The 27,411-nt window shown below is 41.5% G+C and overlaps 1 protein-coding gene across 4 annotated transcripts in view; it reads right to left on the bottom strand.

Moving 5' to 3' along the window:
* The window catches only part of LOC138757803 (probable E3 ubiquitin-protein ligase HERC3), a 94,427-nt gene extending 78,100 nt beyond the window's left edge, over positions 1-16,327 (bottom strand). For 3 of the 4 annotated variants that reach the window (XM_069925728.1, XM_069925730.1, XM_069925729.1), the window contains exons 1-5: positions 16,041-16,327; positions 10,188-10,335; positions 7,536-7,612; positions 2,772-2,993; positions 1,152-1,243 (exon numbers count right to left, since the gene is read on the bottom strand). In XM_069925728.1, the coding sequence (XP_069781829.1) occupies positions 1,152-1,243; positions 2,772-2,993; positions 7,536-7,612; positions 10,188-10,335; positions 16,041-16,194 (693 nt within the window). In that variant the 5' untranslated portion in view covers positions 16,195-16,327. The remainder of the gene's footprint in view (positions 1-1,151; positions 1,244-2,771; positions 2,994-7,535; positions 7,613-10,187; positions 10,336-16,040) is intronic. The other variant, XM_069925731.1, reaches the window with a different exon arrangement.
* Between the last annotated feature and the right edge of the window lie 11,084 nt (positions 16,328-27,411).

Below are 27,411 nucleotides of genomic sequence, written 5' to 3'. Positions count from 1 at the left end.
ACCTGTACATAGTAAAGCACAGTCCAGAGTTACAGAGCAAGGGCAATAATAATTTTATTGCCAGTAAGGAGTTTAACAACAACAGGAAAGGAGGGTAAGAAGTGTGGAGTCAATAGTGAGGAAGGACAAAAGCAAGGGTGGAAATGAGGGGGATAAGGATTTGTGATTACTAGTGAATTAAGATTCCACCAATGTTCATGGAGGATTTATTAGGATATATTAGTTGCAATTTTTAGAGATTGGAGAAGGTTGATGCAATGGGATAGCATAGTAGAGCACTTAGTACAACTACTTCTGCCCCACAATTCTGAAGTCCAGTACTGCGTGGAGCTTGGACATTCCTCCTATGCACATATGGATTTCCTGAAGATGGTCCCATTTCCTCTCATATTCCATAAACATGTGAATTGGTTAGTTAACTGCTCACAGTAAATTGTCCTGCATGTGTAGATGATAGAATCTGCTGGAGGTGATAGTAATTTTGGGTGAATAAACAAACATTTGAGCATGATAGTTGCCACAGACCTTGTGGGCTGAAGGGCTAGTTTTGTGCTCTTTGACTCAGCAACGTAACTGAAATTTCTTTCAGCAACCAAAAATATCCCAACATTAATGAAGACTGAATAAAAAACTACCCAGCAAAATGAACCAAAAGTAAAACAGGAAAATGTTAAGCCCTATCTATTTAATTCAAGGAATCTATCTTCATGTGTCTGTTTTCTCTCTACTGTGATCTATTCCACAAGGCACATTTGAAATTGAGGTGTGCAATACACAAAGTCCTGAAGAAACTCAACAGGTCATGCAGCATCCATAGGAAGTAAAAGGCAATCAATTATCCTGACAAATTCCTGACAGATCCCTTCTGAAGGGCTCAGGCCTGAACTGTTAATTGCTTTTTACTTCCCATGGATGCTGCATGACCTGCTGAGTTTCTCCAGTATGTTTATGTATTGCACCCTGCTTCAGTACCTGGAGATTTTCTTCTTTAACAATACATCCATTGAGATGGTTTCTTGCTGTCTTCATCAAAAGCTTTGCTCATCAAACCATTGTCTCTCAGCCAAATGTCCCCCCCCCCACCACCCCACCGCTCCCTCTTCACTAAAACAGAGCAAATCATTAAGATTTTAATTTCTATCAGAACAAACCTTTGTCAGAACTGCAGTGTGCTCCTCTCCACAGGAAATATAGATGATGCTCTTGCATTCCAAGAGTTGCACATATTTGGGAATAAGAGCATCTGCAAGAGAAAATAAAAACTAATCAACCCATACTCCTTCATCTTACCACCATGACAGTCGTTTCTCATGTGTTTTGAGCAAATAGTAACTAACCATGAAGGATCAAACTAAAACCATTTGAATAAGTGAAAATATAACAATCACAAATGCACTTGATATTGTTGTAAAATTTTGTCCTGAAGATCTGTGGACTATCACAGCTTGAGTTTAGGTGTTTAATTAATCAGTGAGATTTTGTCTCTATAAAATGTTTTGTGCGATGAGTTCATTTCAGTGAGGAATCCAATGAAATGATTCACCTTGGAGGAATCCAATAGTCAGCACTCACAGTTTAAGTAATGCAAAGTGCAGGTTACTTTTGCAACAAAGGCCATTTCTAAGAATTTAGCATTTTTAAATCAACTGAATTTTTGAGATGATCTCCCATTATGTTCAAATTATTTTTAAATTTTTAAAAAATTTTTCCAAATCCAATAAACAAAATATTACATCCCCTTTCCACGTAATGATTTACAGAGTCCTTATTTTCCCCTCCTTACACCTTCCCCTCCCTATTTTCAGATTTATTGATTGAGCTTCAGTCTATCAAATGAATGTTGACAAATGCCAGCCATTCCATATGGAGCGACTGGCATTTTCGTGCATGAAAGTCAGATTCCTGAGGTAGTATGTGTGACTGAAGACTTCTTGGTGAGATTCCCCCTTGTTGTCATTCTGAGTGTGTTCTTCAAGAGAGACCAGCAACAAAGTAACAGTTCCTGCTGCTTTCCTGCAGGAACACAGCAAAGTTTCCCCTCTGCATAGGTTCTCTAAAAAATTAGCTATAGATTGATGATACAAACATGTTAAATTCTCTAACTTTCAGAAATTTAGCACAGCTAGGTTCCAATCCAGTGCTGTCTGTAATAAGTTTGTATGTTCTCCCCGAGTCTATGTGGGGTTTTTCCCAATGCTCTGGTTTCCTCCCACCCATCAAAACATATGGGTGATTGATGCTTTTGGTGGGGGCATATGCTTGTGGGCAAGAAGTTCCGATTACCATCCCGCATGTCTAAACTTAAAATTTTACTTTTTTTTTAAATTATACAGTTGAATACTACAATTATTTTTTTTTAAACATGATATTATGTAGAACATGCTCAAGAAACTCTGCAAGTCACGCAGCATCCAAAGGAAGGAAAGTGATGCTACGCGACCTGCTGAATTTCTACAGCAGGCTTGTGTATTGCACAATTTTTTTTTTTTAAAACAGCTTTTGAATGTTTGTAAATACATTCCCAAACATTTGTGAAATTTGACATGATGAAGCCATTTAGCATGGCATGGTTATGATTGGAAGGCTTGGTCCAATATGGCTCAGGTCAAAACTGGTTTTGTTCAGGGTATTTATCACCAGAGGATTCCCAGTTAAATGTGGAATGTCAAGAAAAGGACAGAGTATGATCCACTGTCAACCAGAGTACGAACCTGGCTTGGAAATGAAGGTCACAGAAAGGAAAAGACTGATATAACTCTCAATGTTCTTACCCACTGTGTCCTTGAGGCCCAGTTGCCCGTGATTATTTCTTCCCCAGGCAAATACAGCCCCCGAGAGTGTCAGGGCTAAGCTGTGTTCTCCTCCAGCTACGACCTGAGCCACTGGGACCCCAGAAAAACTTTCCAATGTCTGAGGAGAACAAGAGATGGTATTTCTTGTACCGAGACCCAGTTGACCAAAGGTGTTCTGTCCCCAGGCAAAAACTTGGCCATCTGCCAAGAGAAGTTAAATGAGGTAAAGTATTATCTTTTGGGCTCCTACAAATACAGTCATACATTTCTACCGCACAGAAGCATGCCCTTCAGCTCAAATTGTCAACGCCTACCAAGGTAATCCCATTTGCCTGTGTTCAGCCCATATCCCTCTAAACCCTTCCAATCCATACACTGTGACAGCTAAACTTCATAGAGCTAAAGGATTACCTGTATGATTGCAGTCATTTTTTTTTAAAATTAGGATAACTAAATATTTATTATCTATCTTTTGTATTTATTGCCTCATTTTAATTGTAGAATATTTTTCCAAAGTACCTGTTCACCATGTAAGAATTTTGGTGTAAATATAGATATACAGGCACTACCCAGGTTGCAAACAACTCATTCTTACAAACGGGCTGTTCCCCAATTCACGCATGTGCATAAATGTGCATGCGCATTGTGCCCCCAATTGGCGCCTGGGCATCATATTACCTCACAAATGCTAAATTAAGAATCGAATTACCTATTCTGTCTTATGTACAAATTCAGCTTTATGGACAGACCAAGGTAACCCGAGGACTGTCTGTACACTTGCAGCTCAGAACTTCATACAATCTCCCCTCCCCCATCGACTTCACCTACACCTCCTGCTTCCTGGGAAAGGTAACCAACATAACAAAGGACCCATCCAACCTCAGACACATTCTCTTCTCCCATTGGGAAGCAGGCTAATGGGTATAAAATTGTGTAGCCATCAAACTCCTGAGTAAGCTTCACATCAATGCTCTTCCACTGCCCTTGCTGTGTACAAACCAACCTAATATTCTGTAATTGTGCTCTTGGCCCTTGACTTGGTATAGCTATATGGATGTTGGAGATGGCTTGCTAGACTGCTTGTGGAAGAACTGTTCTTACTGTACCAGGTATAATGTGACAATAAATTTGGATGTGTACTATCCATTTCAATCACTACCTGTTGTAATGATTCCACACTCCCATCGCTCTTTGGGTGAGGAATATTTCTGAATTCCTGGACAGATTTCTTGCTACCTTACATTGATGACTTCTAGTTATGAAATTAGAAGCATTCTCTCCATATCAGTTTGGTCAGAACCTCTCAGCACTTTAAAAGACATTTAACAGGTCAGCCCTCAGTCATTTTATCATTGGGGATGAGACCAAGTCTGTGCATCTAATTAGTCAGGGTATCAAGGGATATGGGGAAAATGCCAGTATTTGGAACTAGATGCGTGAACAGTTTAGTTCAGGGCGGAGTTGCGGAGCAGACTTGATGGGTTGAGTGGCCTATTTCTGTTCCTTTATCTTGTGATCTTTTCCTGATATACGATATCCTTGCATTTCTGAGATTCTCTTGATAGATCTTCTCGGTCTTCTACATCCTCTTTGCAATTAGGTGGCTCTATGGCCAACATCAAGCTCTGTTGCCTCACAGCTCCAGAAGCATGTTCAATTCTGATTGTGGGTGCTCTGTGTGAGAAGTTTCCATGCTCCCCCTGCGAGCACACATAATTCTCCTGTGTGCTCCAGCTTTCTCCCACATGCTCAAAACATGTGAATCCATATATTATTGGCCTACTATAAACTGGCTCCACTATATGTGAATGGCAGGTTAATGAGAGAATAGAGAATTGATAGGGAAAAAAGAGAAAAAAATGGGATTAATGTTGATATGCATTTGGTGATTATCATGGATATAATGGATTGAAAGGCTTGTTTGTGTTGAATGACTCGATGATTAATAGCAACCAGACTGTACACATTGCTCCAAGTATTACCTAAAGAATCTCAATATTAACTTATTTTAACTTCACTACTTTTCATTTCTACTTCACTAGAAATAAATCTTATGCTTAATTTACATGTCATTAATGGCACAATGTTCAGTGAAATAAGCTTTCAAAAACTAAGGAAATAAGGCACTCTACATTGGAGAAACAACAAGACTGTAGATGATAGAATGGAATCCCAACACCAGGCACCTCTTCCCCTCTCTAACCCTTTCTGCAGGGACTATTGCCTCCAAAAACTCTATTTGCACATCCCTCTCCTCCCTAGCCCTTGGTCCTTCCCCCCCTGCAACTGCAGGAGGTGTAATACTTGTTCTTGCATTTGCTCCCTCACCAACTTCCAGAGACCTAAACAGCCTGAGCAGGTGAGGCAAAGATTAATGTGCACCTCCACCACCCTCATCTATTGCATTTGGTGCTTCTGACGTGACATTCACAATGGTGAGACCAGATAGACTTGGGGACCATTTGTAGAGCAGCTAGGCTCAGTCCACAACAGCCATTCCAAGCTCTGAGCTCCAAGCCATTTTAACTCCCCTTCCTATCCCTGTTATCAACCTGTCCATCCTCAGTCAACACCACTGCCAGGGTGAGGCAAAACGAGAGGAACAACATGTCATATTCCTCTGACAGATCATAATCATAGAGCCATACAGTGTGGAAAAATTGACTTAGGACTAACTTGCCCACACCAACCAAAATGTCCCACCCACACAAGTCCTAGCTGCCTGTGTTTGGCTCATATCCCTCTAAAGCCATCCTACCCCTTTTTTTCTTAAACATTGCAATAGAATCTGCCTCAACCACCTCCTCTGGCAGCCCGCTGCATACACCCACCACCCTCTATGAAAGAGTTACCCCTCAAGAGTTCCTATTAAATCTCTCCCCTCTCACCTTAAACCCAAGTTCTCTAGTTATCGATTCCCCCTATTTGGCCAATAAGACTCTCTGACGTATTCCTCTCAGGATATATGTTTCCTCTTTTCCTTTCCCTATTTTTCCTCATTGATCATTTCCATCTGCCTCTATCTTCTAACTTCATTCCTCTACTCCTTCACCCCTCCTTGGTCCACCTCTCACCAATGGGTCCCCGTCTCAACCCTCCCCTCTTTATATTTGCTATCTTCCCTTTCCATTCTCAGTCCTGATGTGGGGTGTCAACCCAAAACATCGAAGATTCATTTTCCCTTTCAGATGCTGCTCAACCTGCTAGTTCCTCCAGCAGTCTGTGTTTTTTTTGTTTTTTTTTTTAACCCTCTCTGTTATTGGTCTTCTGCAATTAGTCCAGGTAATAAATGTTATACTTGCTTGTGCTGCCTGATAGAGAACTTTATCTAAATGAAGGTACACAGTTCTGGATCATTATTCAAATATGCATAAGTGATTCAAGCTTTTTCTATTATTCAGTGGAATCATTCAGAGGACACTGAAGGACAAGTGAATCAGAAGTGTTATTTATGGCAATCCAGTAATTTCATTGCCACTGTTATTTTACAAATGCATCTTACAAACTCTTGCATTTATATACTCCAATTGCCTGGTGAGATTTCAACTCATGGCTAATAGTCTGGGCCAATCATTTGACTTCTGCTGCGGCAAATGCTATTTCAGCTTTTAACTCAATGGAATGGTCCCGTTCTATAATTTGATTTGTTCAAGGATGAGAGTGTTTCACCAGGACCACATTTTTACATAGATTCAAGGCTATTAAGATGAATACACTGGAAGTCCATGGCGCACTATGCACATCTGTACTGGGAGTTCAGGAGCCTGATGGCTTAGGAGAAAAAGCGGTTTCCCACCCTTTGGTACCACCTGCTAGGTGGCAAAAGGGAGAATGGTTTACATACATTGTGGAGTCTTTCACAATGTTTATTGTTTTCTGTCTGCAGTGATTGGTAGATGTCCTCCATATTAGGAAGAGGATCCCCAATGATCTTTTTCGCTGACTTCACTATCCTCTGCAGGGTCTTGCGATCCGAGGTGGTACAACTTCCAAACTAGGTGGTGATAGAGTTGCATAGGATGCTCTCAATACATCCTCTGTAGAATGTAGAGAGGATGGAGGGTGAGAGCTGAACTTTTCTCAGCATTTGCAGGAAATAGAGGCACTCTTGGGCTTTCTTGGCTATGGAGCTGGTGTTAAGGGACCAGGTGAGGTTCTCCCCCAGGTGAACGTGATACTCTTGAAGATCTCAATGTTAGAGCCGTCAATGATCAGGAGTGCATGATTACCACAGGCCTTCTGAGGTTGACAACCATTTCTTTTTTTTTTTTAAAAATTCTGATGCAGGATGTTTGCACCAGTTTGTTAGTGTCTGCATTTCATCTCAGTATGCTGCCTCCTTGTTCTTAATAATCAGGCCCACCATCAACGAACTGTGCGAGCTGTGTTTGGCTGCACAATTGTGGGTCAGCAGAGTTAACAGTAGACTAACCACGCAGCCCTGGGAGGCTCCGTGTGATAGTCTTAGAGGTCCCGTTTCTGATCCGTCAGGATCCAAATGCAGAGGGAGACATTTAGTCCCTGCAGGTCCAACTTCCTTATCAGGTACTGAGGTATGATCATGTTGAATGCTGAACTGAAGTCACTAAACAGCATTCAAACATATGAGTCTTTATTTTCAAGGTGGGTGATGGCTAGGTGAAGGGCGGTGGCTGTACTATTTGTAGAGCAGGGTGTACAATTTATTAATGCAATATTATTTCTGATTAATTTGCAATAAAGAAATCTTAATTTAGTTTTTACCTTTGGAGAGCGCAAGTGAGTGGTTATTTCCACAAGCCACTTGTATAATATTGTTTCCACATAAACTCTCAAATAACCTGAAAATATAAAAATATAATGAACATAACGTTGCACAATTCCTGAGACTTTCTAAGTATATATAATCTGCCTCATTTCACCTGAGTGCTTTCTCATAGGATATTGAGCAGAGTATTGATGCAGCAGCTAGTTCTATTGCCATTTCTTTCCAGTGTCCTGGGTTCATTCCTGACCTCCAGTGCTTTGTGGGGAATTTTCACCATTATTTCTGGTTTGTAGTGTGACAAAGGACCCCAAAACCCAGCAGCAATAGACATTCACCAAGACAAGTGGCTTTCAAAACAAAAGTTATTTTTAATCAACTTCAAACATGAAAATAGAATCAAACTTGAACTTAACTCTATTCTTATACTATACTCAACACTAACCCAAATTACCCCCTCCTAATTCTAAGCGCACGTGTATGTAATGTGTGTGTAAATTCAAGAAAAGTTCTTTGGTTCACAGTTCAATCTCACTGCTCCTTCTTTCAAGTTCTCTGGTTGCAGGCAATCACCATACTGTGCACAGAATTTAACATGTATAAAGTTCACCAGGCTTGGTGCTTGAAGGGTAAATGTTTACCACTCAGGAAGGTTCTTGTAGGGTTTGCAGAGATATTTGTTGCTCCACAATTTCCACAACTGAGGTACCACCACTAGTCACCTCAGGATCTCGCTGATGAAACTTGCCCCATCAAGGTCTTCTAGATGGTAACTTCTTTCTTTAAGCTACCACAGAGTTCCATTCCTTCCTCTATTTCAAGAGAAACATCAGACAGATAGCACTTCCAGCCATCTACTGCTCTGGAACTTGCTTTCATCAGTTTCAAACAGTTATCCCTGGATTGCACTTTTCAGTTACTTGTCAATGTCCCACACACTGACTGACTGAGCTGTTAACTCTCTTTCTTTTCCAACTGAAACTCCAAAGAGAGCATGTGACTCATGACTTGCAAAACCCCCACCTTCTCCAGCAAACAACAGGAGTTTTTTCTTCTGCTCCATCTGTTGTTATCTTAGGTAAACAATCCAGGAGTAACCTTTCTGTGATCACTTTGCAGAAAGGGTACTGATAGCAACAATGGTCAAACATTTTATGACATCAGTTCAATTAACACCTACTTGTGAAAGGTGCTTCCATTCTCCAAGAGATCCTGCAATGTGAATTCTTCTGTCTTTCAAACAGGATCTATTTTAAAATGTGTGTATGTATGTGACCTACTCTAAATCCTATAAATTCTCCCCAAATATTAATATTGTTACAGTAGGTTAATTGGCCACTCTAAATTCTCCTTTAGTCCAGCTAGGCAGCAGGAGAGTCAGGAGGGTGTCAATGGGAATATAAGAGAAGATAAAAAAAATGGGACTGATGAGATTGCTGAGAGCCAGCATAAACACAATGAGCCATATTATACAAGTAAATAAGGAAAATCTTTTCAATGTTACAAGCCATTTTAAAATAAGAGTTCTAAATTAATGGGAGTCTTTCGTTACCCTTGCCTTTCTAAATGGAAAGCCAAGAAAACCTGCACTGATGACCATAAACCCTGCCTTCAGACAGGGCAATTTGCAGTAGCAATTTACACTGCCAGCACATCTATGGGTGACAGAGGAAACCAGAGAACCCAAAGGGTATCCACATGGAAGAACAGAGATTTATCTGAACATGTATTTGCCAAATTCTCCCAAGTAAATCAGTCAGTATAACTGACAGCAGTTCTGTCTCCTGCTCAGAAAATCCTCCCCATTAATTACTATGGGTCTGTACTGTTAACCAATGCTGTCCATTGAAACTTTCAATCTTTAACTATTTGGAGGTCCTCTAAAAGTTTCTTTAATTGAAAATCAAGTTAGCCAAAGCATTGAGACAGCCTATGGGATCCTTGGCTTCATTAATAGGGGGGATTGAGTTCAAGAGTAGAGAGGTCATGATACAACTCTACACATCTTTGGTGAGACCATACTTAAGAGTATTGTGTTCAGTTCTGGTCACCTCAGTATAGAAAGGATGTGGAAGCTATAGAGATGGTGCAGAGGGGAGTTACAATAATGTTGCCTGGATTTGATAATAAAATAAGGAAAGGTTAGGAGAGCTGGGACTTTTCTCTTTGGAGCGCAGAAGGATGAGAGGGGACTTGAGAGAAGTCATCAAGGTTCTGAGAAGCATAGTTAGGGTGGACAGCCAGTGCCTGTTTTCCAGGGCAGGAATATCAAATACCAGAGGATGTGTACAAAGTGAAGGGAGGGAATTATAGGGGAGGCATCAGAGATATGTTTTTTTTTCATACAAGCATGGAGAGTTGTGGTGCCTGGAATGCTTTGCCAGGGATGGTGGTGAAGGCTGAAACATTAGCGGCATTGGATGGAAGAAAAAAAATAGCGGGTTACAGGATAGGGAGGGTTTAGTATTTTTTTTTAAAGAATATTTGGGTCAACACAACATTGAAGGCCAAAGGGCCTGTACTATGCTGCAGTGTTCTATGTTCTCTTTCTAAGTGTAGGTGTTTTATGACTATGGCTTAAATAACAAACGGTAGCATAGAAGGATGTAAAAATGCCAACTTTGTTCAAACCCAAATAATACTGTTCTTACTGTGGGTTCATTATGGAGATCGTTCCTGCAGATGTCTCTGATTTGACTTCACTGTGAAACACATTCCCATTTTGAGAAAGAAACAGAATATGAGATGTTCCACAGTCTGCAAAGAGAATCTTTTGTTTCTTGAAACGAGGAAACTGCCCTGCATGGAAAGATTACAAATTATTAATGCTCAGGGACTGTGTATTATTATGATTTGTTGATTGAGAATAATAATCACACAGTCATAGAGAGATGTCATGAAAAAAAAGCTTTCAGTGCACAGAATTCACACCATCATTTTTAAAGGGGTTCAAGATCAGGCAATTTGTACAACAGCACTGCCATCCAGCATTACATAGGAACATAGGAAGTAGGAACAGGAGAAGGCCAAAAATGGCCCATCGAGCCTGCTCTGCCATTCAATACGATCATGGCTGATCTAATTTATGACCTAACTCCACCTTCTGATGTTCCTTCTTAAAGCTACTTCAAATCTAATTTTTAATCCCACCTCCACCCACATTCTCCTTTCCTTCCTCTCATTCCACCCTCAAAATTCTACCATTCAACCCACACACTGGAGCAATTTACAATGGCCAATTAATCTTCCAATCCAGGCATAAAACACAAGTTCAACTGTTACTAACAAGGCAATACATCCCCATGTCTTGAAAAGACGAGTCCCGAGGTTTCAATGTACACATGGAGATAGTGGTTACACTGTTGTCATCTTCCAAGATCCTTATTCTTGAAATGGTTCCCATGAAATGGAAGGGAGCGAATGTAACCCCAGTAGTTAAGAAAGGAGGATGAGAAACAATGGACAACCACAAAAACTGTTGATTTGATATCAGTAGGAGGGGAAGCAATGCAATTTATTATAAACCAAGTGGAAAAGTGAACAGAAATAACAGGATTGAGTAGAAACCATGTGGATTTATGAAAGAGACATCATGTTTTGCAAATCTGTTATTGTTTTTTGAGATAGCAACAAGCAGAAGAGGAGTAACTAGTGGATGTGGAATATCTGTGATTTTCTAAGGCCATTCAAGAGATTATAACAGTCACTCTAGATTGGATGGGAATAAACACACACCACATGAACTTGAAGAGGTGGGAACAGTTGGCTAAAGAACATGCCAGGAGGGGATGCCATTGGAGTGAGACCTTTACAGACATTCAGAAATAAACTTACCTCAACTTTTCTGTAGATATTCAAAGGGTCCTGCCAAGAGACTTGTGATCAATGTGAGCTGGACCATCCTCTATCATGGCAGAGAAGGTTAACCTCAAACAAATTAAGTGACCCAGCTTACCCCGCAGTACCTACTGACAGCCATACTTTGTAGTTTTAATGTTGTTGAGAGACCAAGTAGGCAAAGATAAGGATGCATTGAGTTTATAGGGAAGAAAAATAGCCAAGTTCCATGAAGGACAAGGCCATCATCTTCAAACACTGGTTGAAAGCATCAAGAGGACAGACACAGTGTATCTAAGATGAGGTTTTGGTCACATGCCTGTTTTATTGATGTTTTCTTTCCATCACTGTGAGGTTCGTGTAGATAGGTTTGACGATAGATACTTCAGATGTACGTTCATGTAGGGACATGGTAGCCTCATCATTGGGAAGGGGACCCTTAGTGGAGGATATTTTGTTTTCTTACTTCAATGAAATCTCCTTAATGTTTTCCCTCTCTAGGACTTCTTTCTGTCCAGAATCCAAGGAGGGGATATGCAGGGGGTGTCCAAGCACTATGAGCACAAAAACTACAAATACTGGAATCTGGACCAAATAATAAGAGGCTGGAAGGACTTATTGGGTCAGTCAGTATCCATGGGTGGAAACGGTCAGTCAATGTTTTTATCGACTCTCTCCCAAGTCTTGATAGAGGGTCTTGATCTGAAATGTTAACTGACCATCACTGTATGGATGCTGCCTGGACTACAGAGTCCCTCAAACATCTCATTATTATGTGTTAATTGATGTTCAATCATTCAAAAACCCCATCTTCACCAAAAGCAATCTTTATCTGATTACAGAGCATTGGAACCATATTTCCAGATGCAAAACAATGGGCTACGTGAATTTGATTCCATTATGTGATTCTCTGCCTACTTCTGTTTTGAATATGTTTGTAATTATATGGAATCATATGTCTGTAAAATATATCCTCAGTTGATATTCTTAAGAGTGTAAAGGACCTTGCAATGTTTGGGGCTTCTACCAAGAAGATCTCCCACTCAGTGCCTTATTGAATAAAACCTTTTACATTTATTAGCTTTTGGTCTCCAGTGACTCGGATTCTTCAGTCACAACAGTTGAATATGAAGTGCTATTCTTCTAGCTTGCATATGGCCTCATTCTAGCAGTGAAGGAGGCTGAAGAAAGAGTGCTCAGTGTGGAATGGGGAAAAAATTAAACTATCTTGTCAATGCCATAGGTGTTGTGATTGGTAAGGGATTACTTATGTGAGTGGAAAGAAAAAGTTTGAAACCCACTGTTTTAATTGTACCTAATTAACTCATTAAGTGCACGGTTTCATAAGTCCAAAGGAAAAGGGCCAATGACAATTTTTCTCAAGCAAAGTATTTCAGTAACAATTCACAAAGTATCTATAAGAAATTGAAGGAATATGGAGAAGTGTCGGGTTACAAGATTAACGTAAATAAAAGTGAAGCAATGCCTATGAATAATGCGGATTTCTCAAAATTTAAGAAGGAATCACCATTCAGATGGCAAATGCAAGCAATAAGATACCTAGGTATACAAATAAATAAAAATCTCGGCCAACTATATAAACTCAATTATTATCCACTAATGAAAAAATTACAGGACGATTTAGAGCATTGGAAAGATTTACCGCATTGGAAAGATTTACCACTAACACTAATAGGAAGGATAAACTGTATTAAAGTGAACATTTTTCCAAGGATATTATACCTATTTCAGGCATTGCCAATACACTTGACAGAGAAATTCTTCAAGGAGTTAAAGAAAATAATAAGGAAATTTTTATGGAAAGGGGGGAAACCGAGGATAGCACTAGATAAATTAACAGAATGGTAAGGAGGCTTACAACTGACAAATTTTAAAAATTATTATAGAGCCGCACAATTAAGATACCTATCAGATTTTTATCAAACAAGGGAAAAGCCAGATTGGACTAGATTAGAATTAGATAAAATAGGGGAAAAGATACCTGAACACATATTATATAAATGGGATGAAAAATTGGTACAACATAGAAGTTCTCCAGTATTACATCATCTACTCAATATTTGGAAGAAGGTTCATGTAGAAAGAAATAAAACAAATTATCAATTACCAAAACTAATATTGACGCAAAATAAGTTACTCCCTTTTACAATAGATAACCTTTCCTTTAGAGAATGGGAGAAAAAAGGGATCAAAAGAATAGAAAATTGTTTTTCAGGAAATAGATTATTATCCTTTGAACAAATGAAAGATAAATACAATATAACTCAAGATACAGTGCTGGCATATTACCAATTGAGATCCTACTTGAAGGACAAATTAGGAAGTAGTCTGAGGTTACCAGAGGGAAGTAACTTTGAATATGTGATTACAGATACAATGATAATCAAAAGATTTATAACAAATATGTATATTAAACTGCAAGAAAAGGAGAATGAGGAAACAAATGGTAAAACTAAACAAAAATGGGAACAAGATTTAAATATAAAGATAAAAAAGGAAACATGGGAGAAATTATGTTCTGGAACGATGAGAAATACAATAAATACGAGGTTACGTATGATACAATATAACTGGATACACAGGCTATACATTACACCTCAAAAGTTAAATAAATGGGACCCAACAGTATCTGATAGATGTTTTCGATGTAAAAAAGAAATGGGAACAACAATTCATGCAATCTGGACATGTGAGAAAGTAGAAAAATTTTGGGAAGATCTAAACCAAATATTAAATAAAATTACAGAAAACAATATACCAAAGAATCCAGAGATCTTCCTCCTAAGTAACATAAAAAACAAAGAATTTGGAATTGATTTGGATGATGCACAAAAAAGATTTGTTAAGATAGCTCTAGCCGTAGCAAAAAAATGTATTATGTTAACCTGGAAATCGGAAGATAATTTGAAAATACAACAATGGTATATAGAAATGAATAAATGTATTCCATTAGAAAAAATAACATATAGTTTAAGAAATAATATTGAAATATTTGAACAAATATGGGAGCCTTAGATGAAACTCAATAGCGAAAATCTACCGGAGACATTCACTACCTAAATTAACGAAAGGAGAAGGAAATGAAAAGAATTGACTCAGTGAAATTTCTTGTTTATTTTTATTGAATGACAACATTGTTTGACTGGTTTAATGTATCCTAGATTTTGTACTTTAAATGGACGGGAGGGGGGAGGTAGGGAGGGTGGGATGGGAGGGGAGAAAATGGCATTGTATATATTTGAAAAGGAAAAAGTATGTATCATGGTTAATGTGGTTTATGGTGTGAAAAATAAAAAATTATTTAAAAAAAACCAATTCACAAAGTATCTATAATTTAGGGATTACTTAAGGAAGTATGTGAGTGGAAAAGGAAAGTTTGAAAACAACTGGTTTAGAGGATGTCTAGAAATCTCTGCTCTATACTTGAAATGTTCACAATGAGGGATTCATGGAGAGTGATTCGGAGAATGAGTCTGTGGCTGGGGCCCAGGTTCAGATTCGTAGGGTGGAACTGCTCTCTTCCAGCAAATATCTTCAATGAAATCACCTGAAACTTGATGAGGGCTCTCTGACCTGAAACATTGATCCTCCAAAGATACTGCCTGACATGCTGAGTATTTCCAGCATTTGCCTCTTTTTGCAGAAGATTTCCAGCATTGATGGATTTTTTTTTTTAAAGTGAATTTGAAACTTCTTCCTGCTGCCACTGGCAGCTCTTTGCATGTGCTTTGTCAATTCACCTATCCTCCCCTGCTGCAATTCCCCAAAATAGGCCTTTGAAATTGATTACTCTGGACAACAAAGATTTTTCTTTCTGAATAATTTTGGCTGCTGATCTCAAAAATAACCTTTAAAAAAATCCTATCACATACCATTTAAAAAAAAACCCTATTTTATGATTTCTTGTCATATTTAGTCTATTATTAAATTGCCTACAAAGCAAGCTGTTTTGGTCAGGCCAAGCATGCCTGGGCATGCACTCACTGCAGGTGGTAATGTTGTCTTAGCTCTGGGCATGCTCAGTCAGAATAGATTCAGACAGGCTATAAAAGTAGCTCACATATACTGATGTTGTGCATTACAATGATTATAGATTGAACTTGCGTTAAAGCTCACATTCTTCCGGCAATAAATAGCATAGTGAGTGTTAACAACAGCATCAATGTCCTGCGATGTGTTCATGACTGATATACACTAAATGCTGAATTCAATCATATTTAATGTTTCTCCAACTTCCTACATGATGCAGCAAATCTGAAATTCTTTGTGATCAGCTTGAAGTTGTCTATCACAATTCCCTTTTCAGGAAACAATCCTATTTGGGGGGAAACAAATTGTTGTCCAGTGTCTGTTCGCTACAATAAAAGGCTCTGCAGCCAGGCAAAGCTCCCGTTTGACAGAGAGCGAGTTTCACACGGCCCGCTCCTCTGCTCAGTGCACGGCTACTGTCACTGATGGGGGAAACAAAACCGAAACTCACCAACGTCAAGTTAAAGCCCAAGCGGCCAGAATGCGTACCCGGCACCAAAACCAATGCACGAATTCTAATGGCTTGGGACACTCAGCCCGGCGCTGAGGAGAACCGGGATTCACCGCACGGAACCCGGTCTTCAGTTCGATACAAAATATCGGGATACTTTCCTCACCGTATCGCGTTTTCTTTGCATCGACTTTCTGCCAGACCTTCCCGCTCTCCAGGACGAGAACCGTGAATCCATCCCCGCAGGTAACGTGCCGCATCTGCTCGCCCCTGAACTTGGGGAAGAGTTCAGGCTGCAGCCCTGGCTGCCACCAATACATCTCCCTTCAAACAACGAGCCTCGCTGCAGACACACGGGAGGCGGCGGAAGATGCAATCAGGAGTAAACCATCCGACTTCGGAAACAAACCTGGCAAGTCGGCGTCGCGCCTGGTTATGAAGGAGTCACTCCGGCCCGCCCCTCGACCATCACTGTCCACCAGTGACGTCCGACAGCGGGGGAAGTCCCTGTCCGATTGGGCGACACGTCGTCCCTTCTGAGCGGGAGTTAAGATTCCAATTCCATTCATTGTCATAAAATAAATACATTTTCTTTTGTTTACCTTGTCAATGCACCCAAACTCGCGAGTTTTACGGGAATTCACTTAAAGAATGAGCGCGACAATGAGGGAGTGGGGGAATTTGTATCGAAAATACAGAGAAAGGCTGGGTCTTTATTCATTGGAGCAGTAACCCTTTTCTTTCCACTCACATCCCATTTTAAGTAATCCCTATGCCATCGCTGTGCTGTGATTAGTAAGGGCTTGCTTAAGGTGGGGTGTGGGTGGAAAGAAAAAGTTTGAAAACCACTGTTTCAATCGTACCTCATTGACTCGTTATGTGCACGGTTTCAGAACTCCAAAGATAAATGGGCCAATGACAATTTTTCTCATGCAAAATATTTCAGTAACAATTGGGTCTAGAGCAGTGATTCTCAACCTTCCCACCCACATCCCACCTTAAGCAATCCCTTACTCATCACAGAGCACCGATGGCGTAGGGATGACTTAAAGTGGGACGTGAGTGGAAAGAAAAAGGTTGAGAACCACTGCATTGGAGTGTAGAAGGTTGAGGGGGGGGATTTGATAGAGAGGTATATATAATTACGAGGGGAATAGATAGAGTAGATGTGAATAGGCTCTTCCCCTTGAGGGGAGGAGAGATTGGAGCGAGGGGTCATAAGTTAAGGGTTAGGGGGCAAAAAAATAGAGAGTGATGGCTGAGTGGAATGAGCTTCCGGAAGAGATGGTTGCAGCAGGGTCAATTTTGTCATTTAAGAGGAGTTTGGATGAGGACATGGATTGTGAGGGAGATTTGGAGGTTTGCAGGTAGGTGGTACTTGTGGAATTCACTTAAATCAGTGTGGACTAGAAGGGTAGATATGGTCTGTTTCTGTACTGTAATTGTTATATGGTTATATAAATATGACCAGTAACGTAATGAAGGTTTGATTCTCTATGAAGATGCATTGGCAAAGTGCCTTCAAAACTGAAATGTGGAATTTAACAGGAAGGGGATCAATTAATTAAACAAAACTGTTTTATGTGGGAGACCTCTCCCTCTTCCATGTGGTAAGTTTTGATTGGCATACTTCCTTCGAGAGAAGTGATTGCCTTCTGATTTACTGTCTTATGTTCGGACAGAATTAGGCCATTGGGCCCATCGAGTCTGCTCTGCTATTTGAATCATGGCTGATACATTCTTCCCTTTCAACCCCATTTTCCTGCCCTCTCCCCATAATGTTTGAGACATAATCACCCACTTAAATTTACCCAATAACAGCTTCCATGGCTGACTGCAGCTGTCTCTAGCTGAGCAAGACATTTCTCCTCATCTTTGTTCTAAAGTGATGTACTTTTATTTTGGGCTCTCTGGTCCCAGACTCTCCCACTACTGGAAACATCTTCTCTGTGCCCACTCTCCAATCCATTCAAATTTCAGCATTTTTTCAATGATATCCCCCTCATCTTTTGAAACTCTAGTGAGTACAGGCCCTGAGCCATCGATAGCTCCTCATCCCCTCATCTCTGGGATAATTTCCTAACATCTGTAGTAATTGGTACCTCGTACAAAAGCTGTACTTTTCACAATACACCTTTTCAAACAATACAGTTTTTCCAGAACCCAGGCACTTTAATAAAATGGAGGATGCCTGCATTTAATGATTTCATTTTCACTTCCCTTTTCAGGGGATGTTGGCCTGGAATTTGTGGTTAAAGGATAGTGCAATTATTGTAAAACTTATCATATCTTATGGCTCAGTTAATTGTGGAAATATGGTTTCTGTGCTCCTCCATAAACCTGCAGGCTCTGCTCTGAGGGTGTAATAGTGCAGAATTAGTGGTGTGCAGAATAGTCATTCCTACGGACTGATTTGCAGAACACATGATGTAATTTGCTGAACATCCTTGCTCCTCCTTGAGAATTTCTCTGATAGAGTAGCAGCTGACTGGAGTCTTAATCGTACAGGCTCAGGAGGTTCTGAGTGACATCATGATGTCACAAGGCAATGATGTCATTTGGAACGCCCGGGATTTTAAAAAGCTGCTTGTGACTGAGTAAATGACTTTTACTGATCTTTGACTCGACTACGTCTGATCATTTACTCGTTCTTCATTTCACACTGTGACACAGTTGCTACATTGGTGACCCTGATGGGCCCAAACAGATTTTGGACCCAACATGGACAACGCAGTGGTTTCACTCAAACTGCCTGTCTTTTGGACCACTCAACCTGAAGTTTGGTTCGGGCAAGCTGAGGTGCAGTTCCACATTTGCAGGAAAGAAAGGGATGCCACTAAGTGCTATCATGTAGTAAGTACCCTCGACCAGGATACGACTGGTCAATTCATGGATTTCTTTTGGGACCCACCAGCTCTTGGCAAGTACAAAGCCCTAAAAGCCTTCCTCCGGATTTACAATTTCTCACAGTGCAAGCAAGCTGCACTTTATCAATGGCTTGGGGACCACACCCCTTCGGAGTTAATGAATGACATGTTGGCACTGGCTGAAGACCATAGGCCTTGCTGGCTCTTCAAACAGTTGTTTTTAGAGAAAATACCAGAGGACATCCATCTTATGTTGGCTGACGAGGTCTTTGATAACCTTCAAACAGTGGCTGCCCATGCAGACGTTCTATGGCGTGCAAAACAGCAAGGTGCAAGGCCCACAGAAATTGGTGCTGTGTCATACCCAAAGGCCCAGGTTCCACAAGTACGGGTGATAAGGCGCACCTTCCCCCGGACAAACATGACTTTGTGAGAACTACTTGCGGTTGTGTGGGAGGTGGTTGGGTAATGGAGTAGCCAGTGGAAACAGCCTTCTCCAGAGAATAGTTGAAAAGGTGAAAAAAAAATTAAAGCTGTAAGTTAAAATGTTTAGGAATCAACATTAAAACATTGAAGAAAGAAGATAGCTCCAAAGAAAGAAAGAGTCGCATCGAATAGCAAAGAAGAACCGAAGAAATTGGCAGAAAACAAAATAGAAGGCCTTACCTGCACTCCGGAACCGGGATCTCCTCTGGGCATGACAGCCCGAGCTGCGAGGCCAGCAGGTGAGCAGCATCGGGGCAAAATGCTGCAGGGTGGGCTCCAACAATGGCTGACGGAGACGGAACGAGGAATGCCAACGCACATTCCAAGCAAGACACTGAGGAGAGCAAGTTGCTGCAACCCCAATAAAGAGCAATACAGGAGAAATGGCCCTAGAAGCAGACTTCACAACAAGTGAAGGCATGGAGCAAGATACATAAGATTTGGAAAAGACAAGAAGGATGCAGAAGAAAATTAAAGGTAAAAGCTAAAAAACAAATGGTAGACGTAAAGTACCAGTGAGAGTGCTGATGGAAACTTAGATGTCAGAGATTAAAGTCAATACAGAATGTGTATTAGAAGCAGATACAAAAATTCAACGAATGGAAAATGTAATAATGGATATGAAAAAACAATGTGAAGTAGTAGAAGAGAGAGTGAAATGTGTGGAAATGGAAATGACTCCTTTAAAGGTAAAAGCAGAAGCAAAGAATAAAGAGGTCACGAAGACACAGGATATATTGGCCCAGAAAATTGACATTCTTGAAAACTTTAGTAGACGTAATAATATAAAAATAGTGGGCCTGAAAGGTGTGGAAGGTACGGACATAAAAGGACTCCTAAAACAATGGATCCCACAAATTTTAGAGACTGAAGAACTTCAGGAAGAGATAGAAATCTTGTGAGCCAAGATGCTGTGTATTTGGACTCTCCAAATGTGGAGACCAGTCAGTCCTTAGATGTTTGTGAAAGAAATTTCACATTGTTTGGGTTGGTGAGTGATTTCACTGTGACTGAATTTGCTGACTGAGTTGATTCCAGGTGTACTGTTGATGCAGCAGCATTCTAATGGCACAGTTAGTTTGGCGGTTACAGTGGCAGCTACCCGGGTTCGAAACCAGTGCTGTCTGTTAGTAGTGAAAAGCTAAAGGGTGAAAAACTACAGCATGCTGTTGTGCAGAGGGACTTGGGAGTGTTTGTGCATGAATCACAAAAAGTTAAGTTGCAGGTGCAGCAGGTTATTAAGAAGGCAAATGGAATGTTGGCCTTCATCGCTAGAGGAACTGAATTCAGGAGTAGGGAGGTAATGTTGTAACTGTATAAGGTACTGGTGAGACCGCACCTGGAGTACTGTGTCCAGTTCTGGTCTCCAGATTTGAGGAAGGATATACTGGCTTTGGAGACGGTCCAGAGGAGGTTTACTAGGTTGATCCCTGGGATGAAGGGGTTGACTTATGATGAAAGATTAAATCATCTAGGATTGTATTCATTTGAGTTCAGAAGAATGAGAGGAGATCTTATAGAAACATATAGGATTATGAAGGGTATGGAAAGGATAGATGGAGGAAGGTTTTTTGAGCTGGCTGGGGAAACTAAAATTAGAGGACACAGTCTCAAGGTTCGGGGAAGTAGATTTCAGACAGAGATGAGGAAAAATAGTTTTTCCCAGAGAGTAGTGAATGTTTGGAATTCTCTAACCAGGGAAGTGGTTGAGGTGGCTTCATTCAACATATTTAAAATTTGATTAGATAAATTTTTACATGATAGAGAAATTAGGGGATATGGGGAGAAGGTAGGTAGGTGGAGTTAGGTCATAAATTAGATCAGTCATGATCGTATTGAATGGTGGAGCAGGCTCGATGGGCCTTTTATGGCCTATTCCTGTTCCTACTTCCTATGTTCCTATGAGTTTGTACATTCTCCCCATGGGCTTTTTCCAGTGCTCCAGTTTCTTCTCATGTTCCCAATTGGTCACATGGGTATATTTGGGCAGTGCAAGTTCATGGGCTGGAAGGGCCTGTTACCGTGGTGTATCTCTAAATTAAGTACATCAAATGGGATATCAGACAGGTAAGAGTTTTCCACATTGGCCAGTCTGGACACATGAAAAGCCGAACTGGATGATGGTAACATATTGGTCATCTGGTTTGAAGAAAACACGTTGTTGTGCAGTTCATTTGTGGACTTTTTTTTTTTTTTTTTTTTTTTTTTTTTTTTTTTTTTTTTTTTTTTTTTTTTTTTTTTCACACCATAAATCACAATAGCCATGATATACACTTTTTCTTTTCCACACATTTACAGTGACTTTTTCTCCCTCCCCCCTCCCTCCTCCCAAGCCACCCCCCCATTTGTGCAGTTCATTTGTGGACTTGAAGGTAACTTTGCAGTTCCAGTCTGGAAGCACAATGCTTAACATGATGGGGGAACTGGAAGTCCATTGCTGCAATATTTGTAGCTGCTGCTCTACGATGCCATTCACGGCCTTCCACCAGTTTTTTTTTGTTGCAGCGCCTGTCTTTGAAATTGGTATAGGCTTCATCACACAGGGCTTGCCAATGAGACCAGTCAGCTGCCGCAACTTTGAGTCCTCTTGGCTGAACCTCTTGTTCTCTTCTCCACAGTAGCGTAGGGTTTCCTTCACAGCATCTTTATAGTGCTTGCCTAGAGGCCTCCTTCTGTGAATCACACAACAGAAACCTGTGCGTGATGGAGTTTTAAGTGGAACAGCCATTGCACAGGGGCGATCCCACTCTCTTGGCAAATGGCATTGATCCAATGGCACAGATAACCATTACAGCTGGAGACCTCTCTGCTGCATTGAATGACTAGGACGTCTAAATGTCATGTCATGCTCTTAGTGCTCCACAATGCCTGCTGGGTCTGCCTTCTTGACAGTTGGACCATTAATCAGTCTCCTGCACAATCTGCCAGAGCTAGACTTTACATGCTGGGATAGATAAATATCCTAGCTCACCAAGGGTCAAGACCCATCGGCTACCCTCACCTGGTTTAGCTCATCTGCCAAGATGGTTTACCAGGGTGTGGCCGCTGTGCGTTCTACAGCTGCTTGGAGCCACAGATGAGAGCCGAGCATCAGGTAGGGACCAAAGGTGGATGAGCCCTCTCCCCACCAGAGGTGGTACCCCTCCCTAGACAACTTATACCATAAATTATTCACTAAATTACATTATTAAAACAATTGTGTTTTTATTGGGAATCTGGTTATTTTATGGTCACATAACTCGGAACAATTAAAAACTATATACACATTACAGATAAAATTCATTCATTGAATTTATATACTCCAATTTTCAAGTTACGTTTTAACTCGTATCGCTGATTATTAATCCAGTCCTCTTGACGATGTGGTATATCTGGGCAATTTAACCATTATACTATCATTCTGTCCACCATTTGAATTATACACCTGACGTTTCTTGTTAGGAATTTTCTACACATTAACTTTTTCTTTATCATGCAGTTTGAAAGAATGCTTCCAACTGTAATATGGGAAGAGGTTCTAACATAATCCTAGATTAATACAATTTATTTCTTCATTAAATTCAAAAATCTTCAATAGCTGCTGAAATCCAATTACATTCCCAAAAGAAGAAAGAAGTGAGTGCAGTTGCGGGAAACTCTGTTTGCATGTCATTTCAACTCTCCTTCCCATTCCCACTCCAACTTGTCTCTCTTCAGCCTTCTCTCAAGTGCAAATGAGGTCAACACGGCATATTCCACTTAGCCAGCCCTGTAATGTAGTTTTCTCAATTCAGCTCACCTACTCCAACCCCCTCCCCCACCCCACCATGATCCTTTCCCACACTCACCAGCTGACTCTCCCTTGCTCACCTTTCCCATCCTTCCAACACTCCCCCACCTGGATCCATCCACCCATCACTGCCCTCCTCACTTTGTTCCACCGATCACAAACCAGCTCCTGTCTCGTCCTTCCCCCACTCCTATATTCTGACCATCTTTCCTCAGTCCTGATGCAGGGTCTCAGCCCAAAATATCAATCGTTCTTTTGCCTCCATAGATGCTGTTTAATCCTTTCTTGAGAGGTTTAGATGAGCTAATATAGGAAAATAGCTTCCAACTGAGTGCCACTGATTCTTTTGGAAGATTAGTAAAAAAGACAGGAAGGAAATGGAAGAAAACAAACTTTGGAGAGAGTTGTTATGATGTGTGATATGTGGGCTGTAAGCAGATCCAACAGTAATTTACATGAGGTTAAGTAACAAAACAAAAAATGACTGGGCAAAGGAGTCAGAGACTGAAACAGCTGATATAAACATCATAATTTCAACAATTTCCTTCTGCACTGAAAGATTCTATTTGTGTAAGAACGCTGGTAGATCAGCCTTTGTGAACACATTCTTGCTGATTGATGAATCTTTAAAGAATGATGGAGCTATGTCTGATTTCTTTAATTGACAGTGTTTCCTGTTCGTATGTGACCTATTCTGTAATTGTGTTTCCCTTCTGATTTCACCCAGTTTTATTCTTCATTTCCAGTTTCAGTTTCATTTCATCATTCTGAGATGCTTCCAGTTTTAGTTTCATTGCTCTGGCAGAGCTCCAAATAGTGTTTTTCTGGAAATCGAAACCAAGCTGTCACAATGAAAAGAGCCATGCCTCTGCATCAAAAGTTCATGCTTCTGTGAGAGATGAGAAAAACTGATATTGCAATATGAACATGAAGAAAATAAAATAAAATAGATGCATAAGTAAATGAATGAAGCCAGGAAGCTGAGTAAGATAAGAATCTCCGAGCCCTTCAGACAGAAGCAGCAAGTTCACTGAATGAAGGAGATAAGGACAGACAATTGATACAAGTAAAGTTAGTCTGAACGAGATAAGGGTCTCCAAGCCCCAGATAGAATTAGCAAGGCTTGCATAAATAATTAGAAAACCTTAGACAGTATTAGCAAGTTCTACATATATAATTAGTGAGCCATACACAGATTTATCAAGTTATGCATATTTAACTAGTAAACCCTAGACAGGATTAGCGAACCCTGCATATGAAGGGACTGTGAGATGGAAAGGTGTGAATGGGGATAAGGACAAGGTTGTGAATAAGGACAATGGGGATAATGACATGAGAAGACACCTACAGGATACCACCTGGTCCTCCAAGTCCACTGAAACTGCTCCTAGGCAGAAAGGATTGCCTATGCCAAACCCATCCAGGGGGCAGAAGAATGTAAGGGGGAGGGTATTCTGATACTGAAATTCACTGTATAAAAGTTGGGTGAGCCCCAGTGTATGTGTGTATTCCCAGGTTAAGGGGAGGCACCCAACTTTGCATTGTTGTTGTAATAAATGTTCTTTGTTCTCAATTTTTGTCTCAAGCAATTTCTTTAAAGGTACTTCTGTTTCTAACACTTCCAATCCTACTCCTGGGGTTCAGATTAGACTGACATGAATGTGACAATGCCAGAAGTACCAGCTTTTGGGTTATTTAATTTAAATTTTGGCATACAGCACAGTATCAGGCCCTTCCACAGCACAGTATCAGGCCCTTCTACAGTACAGTATCAGGCCCTTCCACAGTACAGTATCAGGCCCTTCCACAGCACAGTATCAGGCCCTTCCACAGTACAGTATCAGGCCCTTACACAGCACAGTATCAGGCCCTTCCACAGTACAGTATCAGGCCCTTCCACAGCACAGTATCAGGCCCTTCCACAGTACAGTATCAGGCCCTTCCACAGCACAGTATCAGGCCCTTCCACAGCATAGTATCAGGCCCTTCCACAGTACAGTATCAGGCCCTTCCACAGCACAGTATCAGGCCCTTCCACAGCATAGTATCAGGCCCTTCCACAGTTCAGTATCAGGCCCTTCCACAGTACAGTATCAGGCCCTTCCACAGCACAGTATCAGGCCCTTCCACAGCACAGTATCAGGCCCTTCCACAGCACAGTATCAGGACCTTCCACAGTACAGTATCAGGACCTTCCACAGCACAGTATCAGGACCTTCCACAGCACATTATCAGGCCCTTCTACAGTACAGTATCAGGCCCTTCCACAGTACAGTATCAGGCCCTTCCACAGTACAGTATCAGGCCCTTCCACAGCACAGTATCAGGCCCTTCCACAGTACAGTATCAGGCCCTTCCACAGTACAGTATCATAGCTTTCCACAGCACAGTATCAGAGCCTTCCACAGCACAGTATCAGGCCCTTCCACAGTACAGTATCAGGCCCTTCCACAGTACAGTATCAGGCCCTTCCACGATACAGTATCAGGCCCTTCCACAGTAAAGTATCAGGCCCTTCCACAGTACAGTATCAGGCCCTTCCACAGTACAGTATCAGGCCCTTCCACAATATAAGGCCCTTCCACAGTACAGTATCAGGCCCTTCCACAGCACAGTATAAGGCCCTTCCACAGCACAGTATCAAGCCCTTCCACAGTACAGTATCAGGCCCTTCCACAGCACAGTATAAGGCCCTTCCACAGCACAGTATCAGAGCCTTCCACAGCACAGAATAAGGCCCTTCCACAGCACAGTATCAGGCCCTTCCACAGTACAGTATCAGGCCCTTCCACAGTACAGTATCAGGCCCTTCCACAGTACAGTATCAGGCCCTTCCACAGCACAGTATCAGGCCCTTCCACAGCACAGTATCAGGCCCTTCCACAGTACAGTATCAGGCCCTTCCACAGTACAGTATCAGGCCCTTCCACAGTACAGTATCAGGACCTTCCACAGCACAGTATCAGGCCCTTCCACAGTACAGTATCAGGCCCTTCCACAGCACAGAATCAGGCCTTCCACAGCACAGTATCAGGCTCTTCCACAGTACAGTATCAGGCCCTTCCACAGCACAATATCAGGCCTTCCACAGCACAGTATCAGGCACTTCCATAGCACAGTATCAGGCCCTTCCACAGCACAGTATCAGGCCCTTCCACAGTACAGTATCAGGCTCTTCCACAGTACAGTATCAGGACCTTCCACAGCACAGTATCAGGCCCTTCCACAGTACAGTATCAGGCCCTTCCACAGTACAGTATCAGGCCCTTCCACAGCATAGTATCAGGCTCTTCCACAGTACAGTATCAGGCCCTTCCACAGTACAGTATCAGGCCCTTCCACAGTACAGTATCAGGCCCTTCCACAGCACAGTATCAGGCCCTTCCACAGCACAGTATCAGGCCTTCCACAGCACATTATCAGGCCCTTCCACAGCACAGTATCAGGCCCTTCCACAGTACAGTATCAGAGCCTTCCACAGCGTAGTATCAGAGCCTTCCACAGCACAGTATCAGAGCCTTCCACAGCACAGTATCAGGCCCTTCCACCGTACAGTATCAGGCCCTTCCACAGTACAGTATCAGGCCCTTCCACAGTACAGTATCAGGCCCTTCCACAGTACAGTATCAGGCCCTTCCACAGTACAGTATCAGGCCCTTCCACAGTACAGTATCAGGCCCTTCCACAGTACAGTATCAGGCCCTTCCACAGTACAGTATCAGGCCCTTCCACAGTACAGTATCAAGCCCTTCAACAGCACAGTATCAGGCCCTTCCACAGCACAGTATAAGGCCCTTCCACAGCACAGTATCAGAGCCTTCCACAGCACAGTATAAGGCCCTTCCACAGCACAGTATCAGGCCCTTCCACAGCACAGTATCAGGCCCTTCCACAGCACAGTATCAGGCCCTTCCACAGTACAGTATCAGGCCCTTCCAAGTACTGTATCAGGCCCTTCCAGCCCCAGAGCCTGTGCTGCCAAATGCCCCAATGAATCTTCAACTCTGCTACCTTTTGAAGGGTGCAAGGATACCGGAGCACAAACAACAGTGCTGGTTTTGAACCCAGGTCACTGGCACACTAACAGCGTTGCATTAACCCTGCTGTCAGTATTCATTATTTCCTCCACAGAAAGGCATAAAAGATCCCATTGCACTATTTTGTAGTGGAGGAAACTCATCATGCTATGCTGGACAGAATATAAAAACAAGTGAGTCAGTCAGCTGCTATCACCCTGCTTATTGAGGAGTGTTTGTGTGCACATTTAATTCACCAAAAGCTCAGCCATTGTCTTTGCTCATACATTATGACTGAATAAGTAAAGTCCATTATAATTTACAGCACAGCAAAAAAAAACGGTCAGCTCAAAGTGCTTGTCCTGCTCCACTTTATTTGACTAGATTACCATAAGCTTT

The sequence above is a fragment of the Narcine bancroftii genome, chromosome 3 (assembly GCF_036971445.1).
Source record: "Narcine bancroftii isolate sNarBan1 chromosome 3, sNarBan1.hap1, whole genome shotgun sequence".
NCBI lineage: Eukaryota > Metazoa > Chordata > Chondrichthyes > Torpediniformes > Narcinidae > Narcine > Narcine bancroftii.
This window is presented reverse-complemented; position numbering and strand designations above follow the sequence as displayed.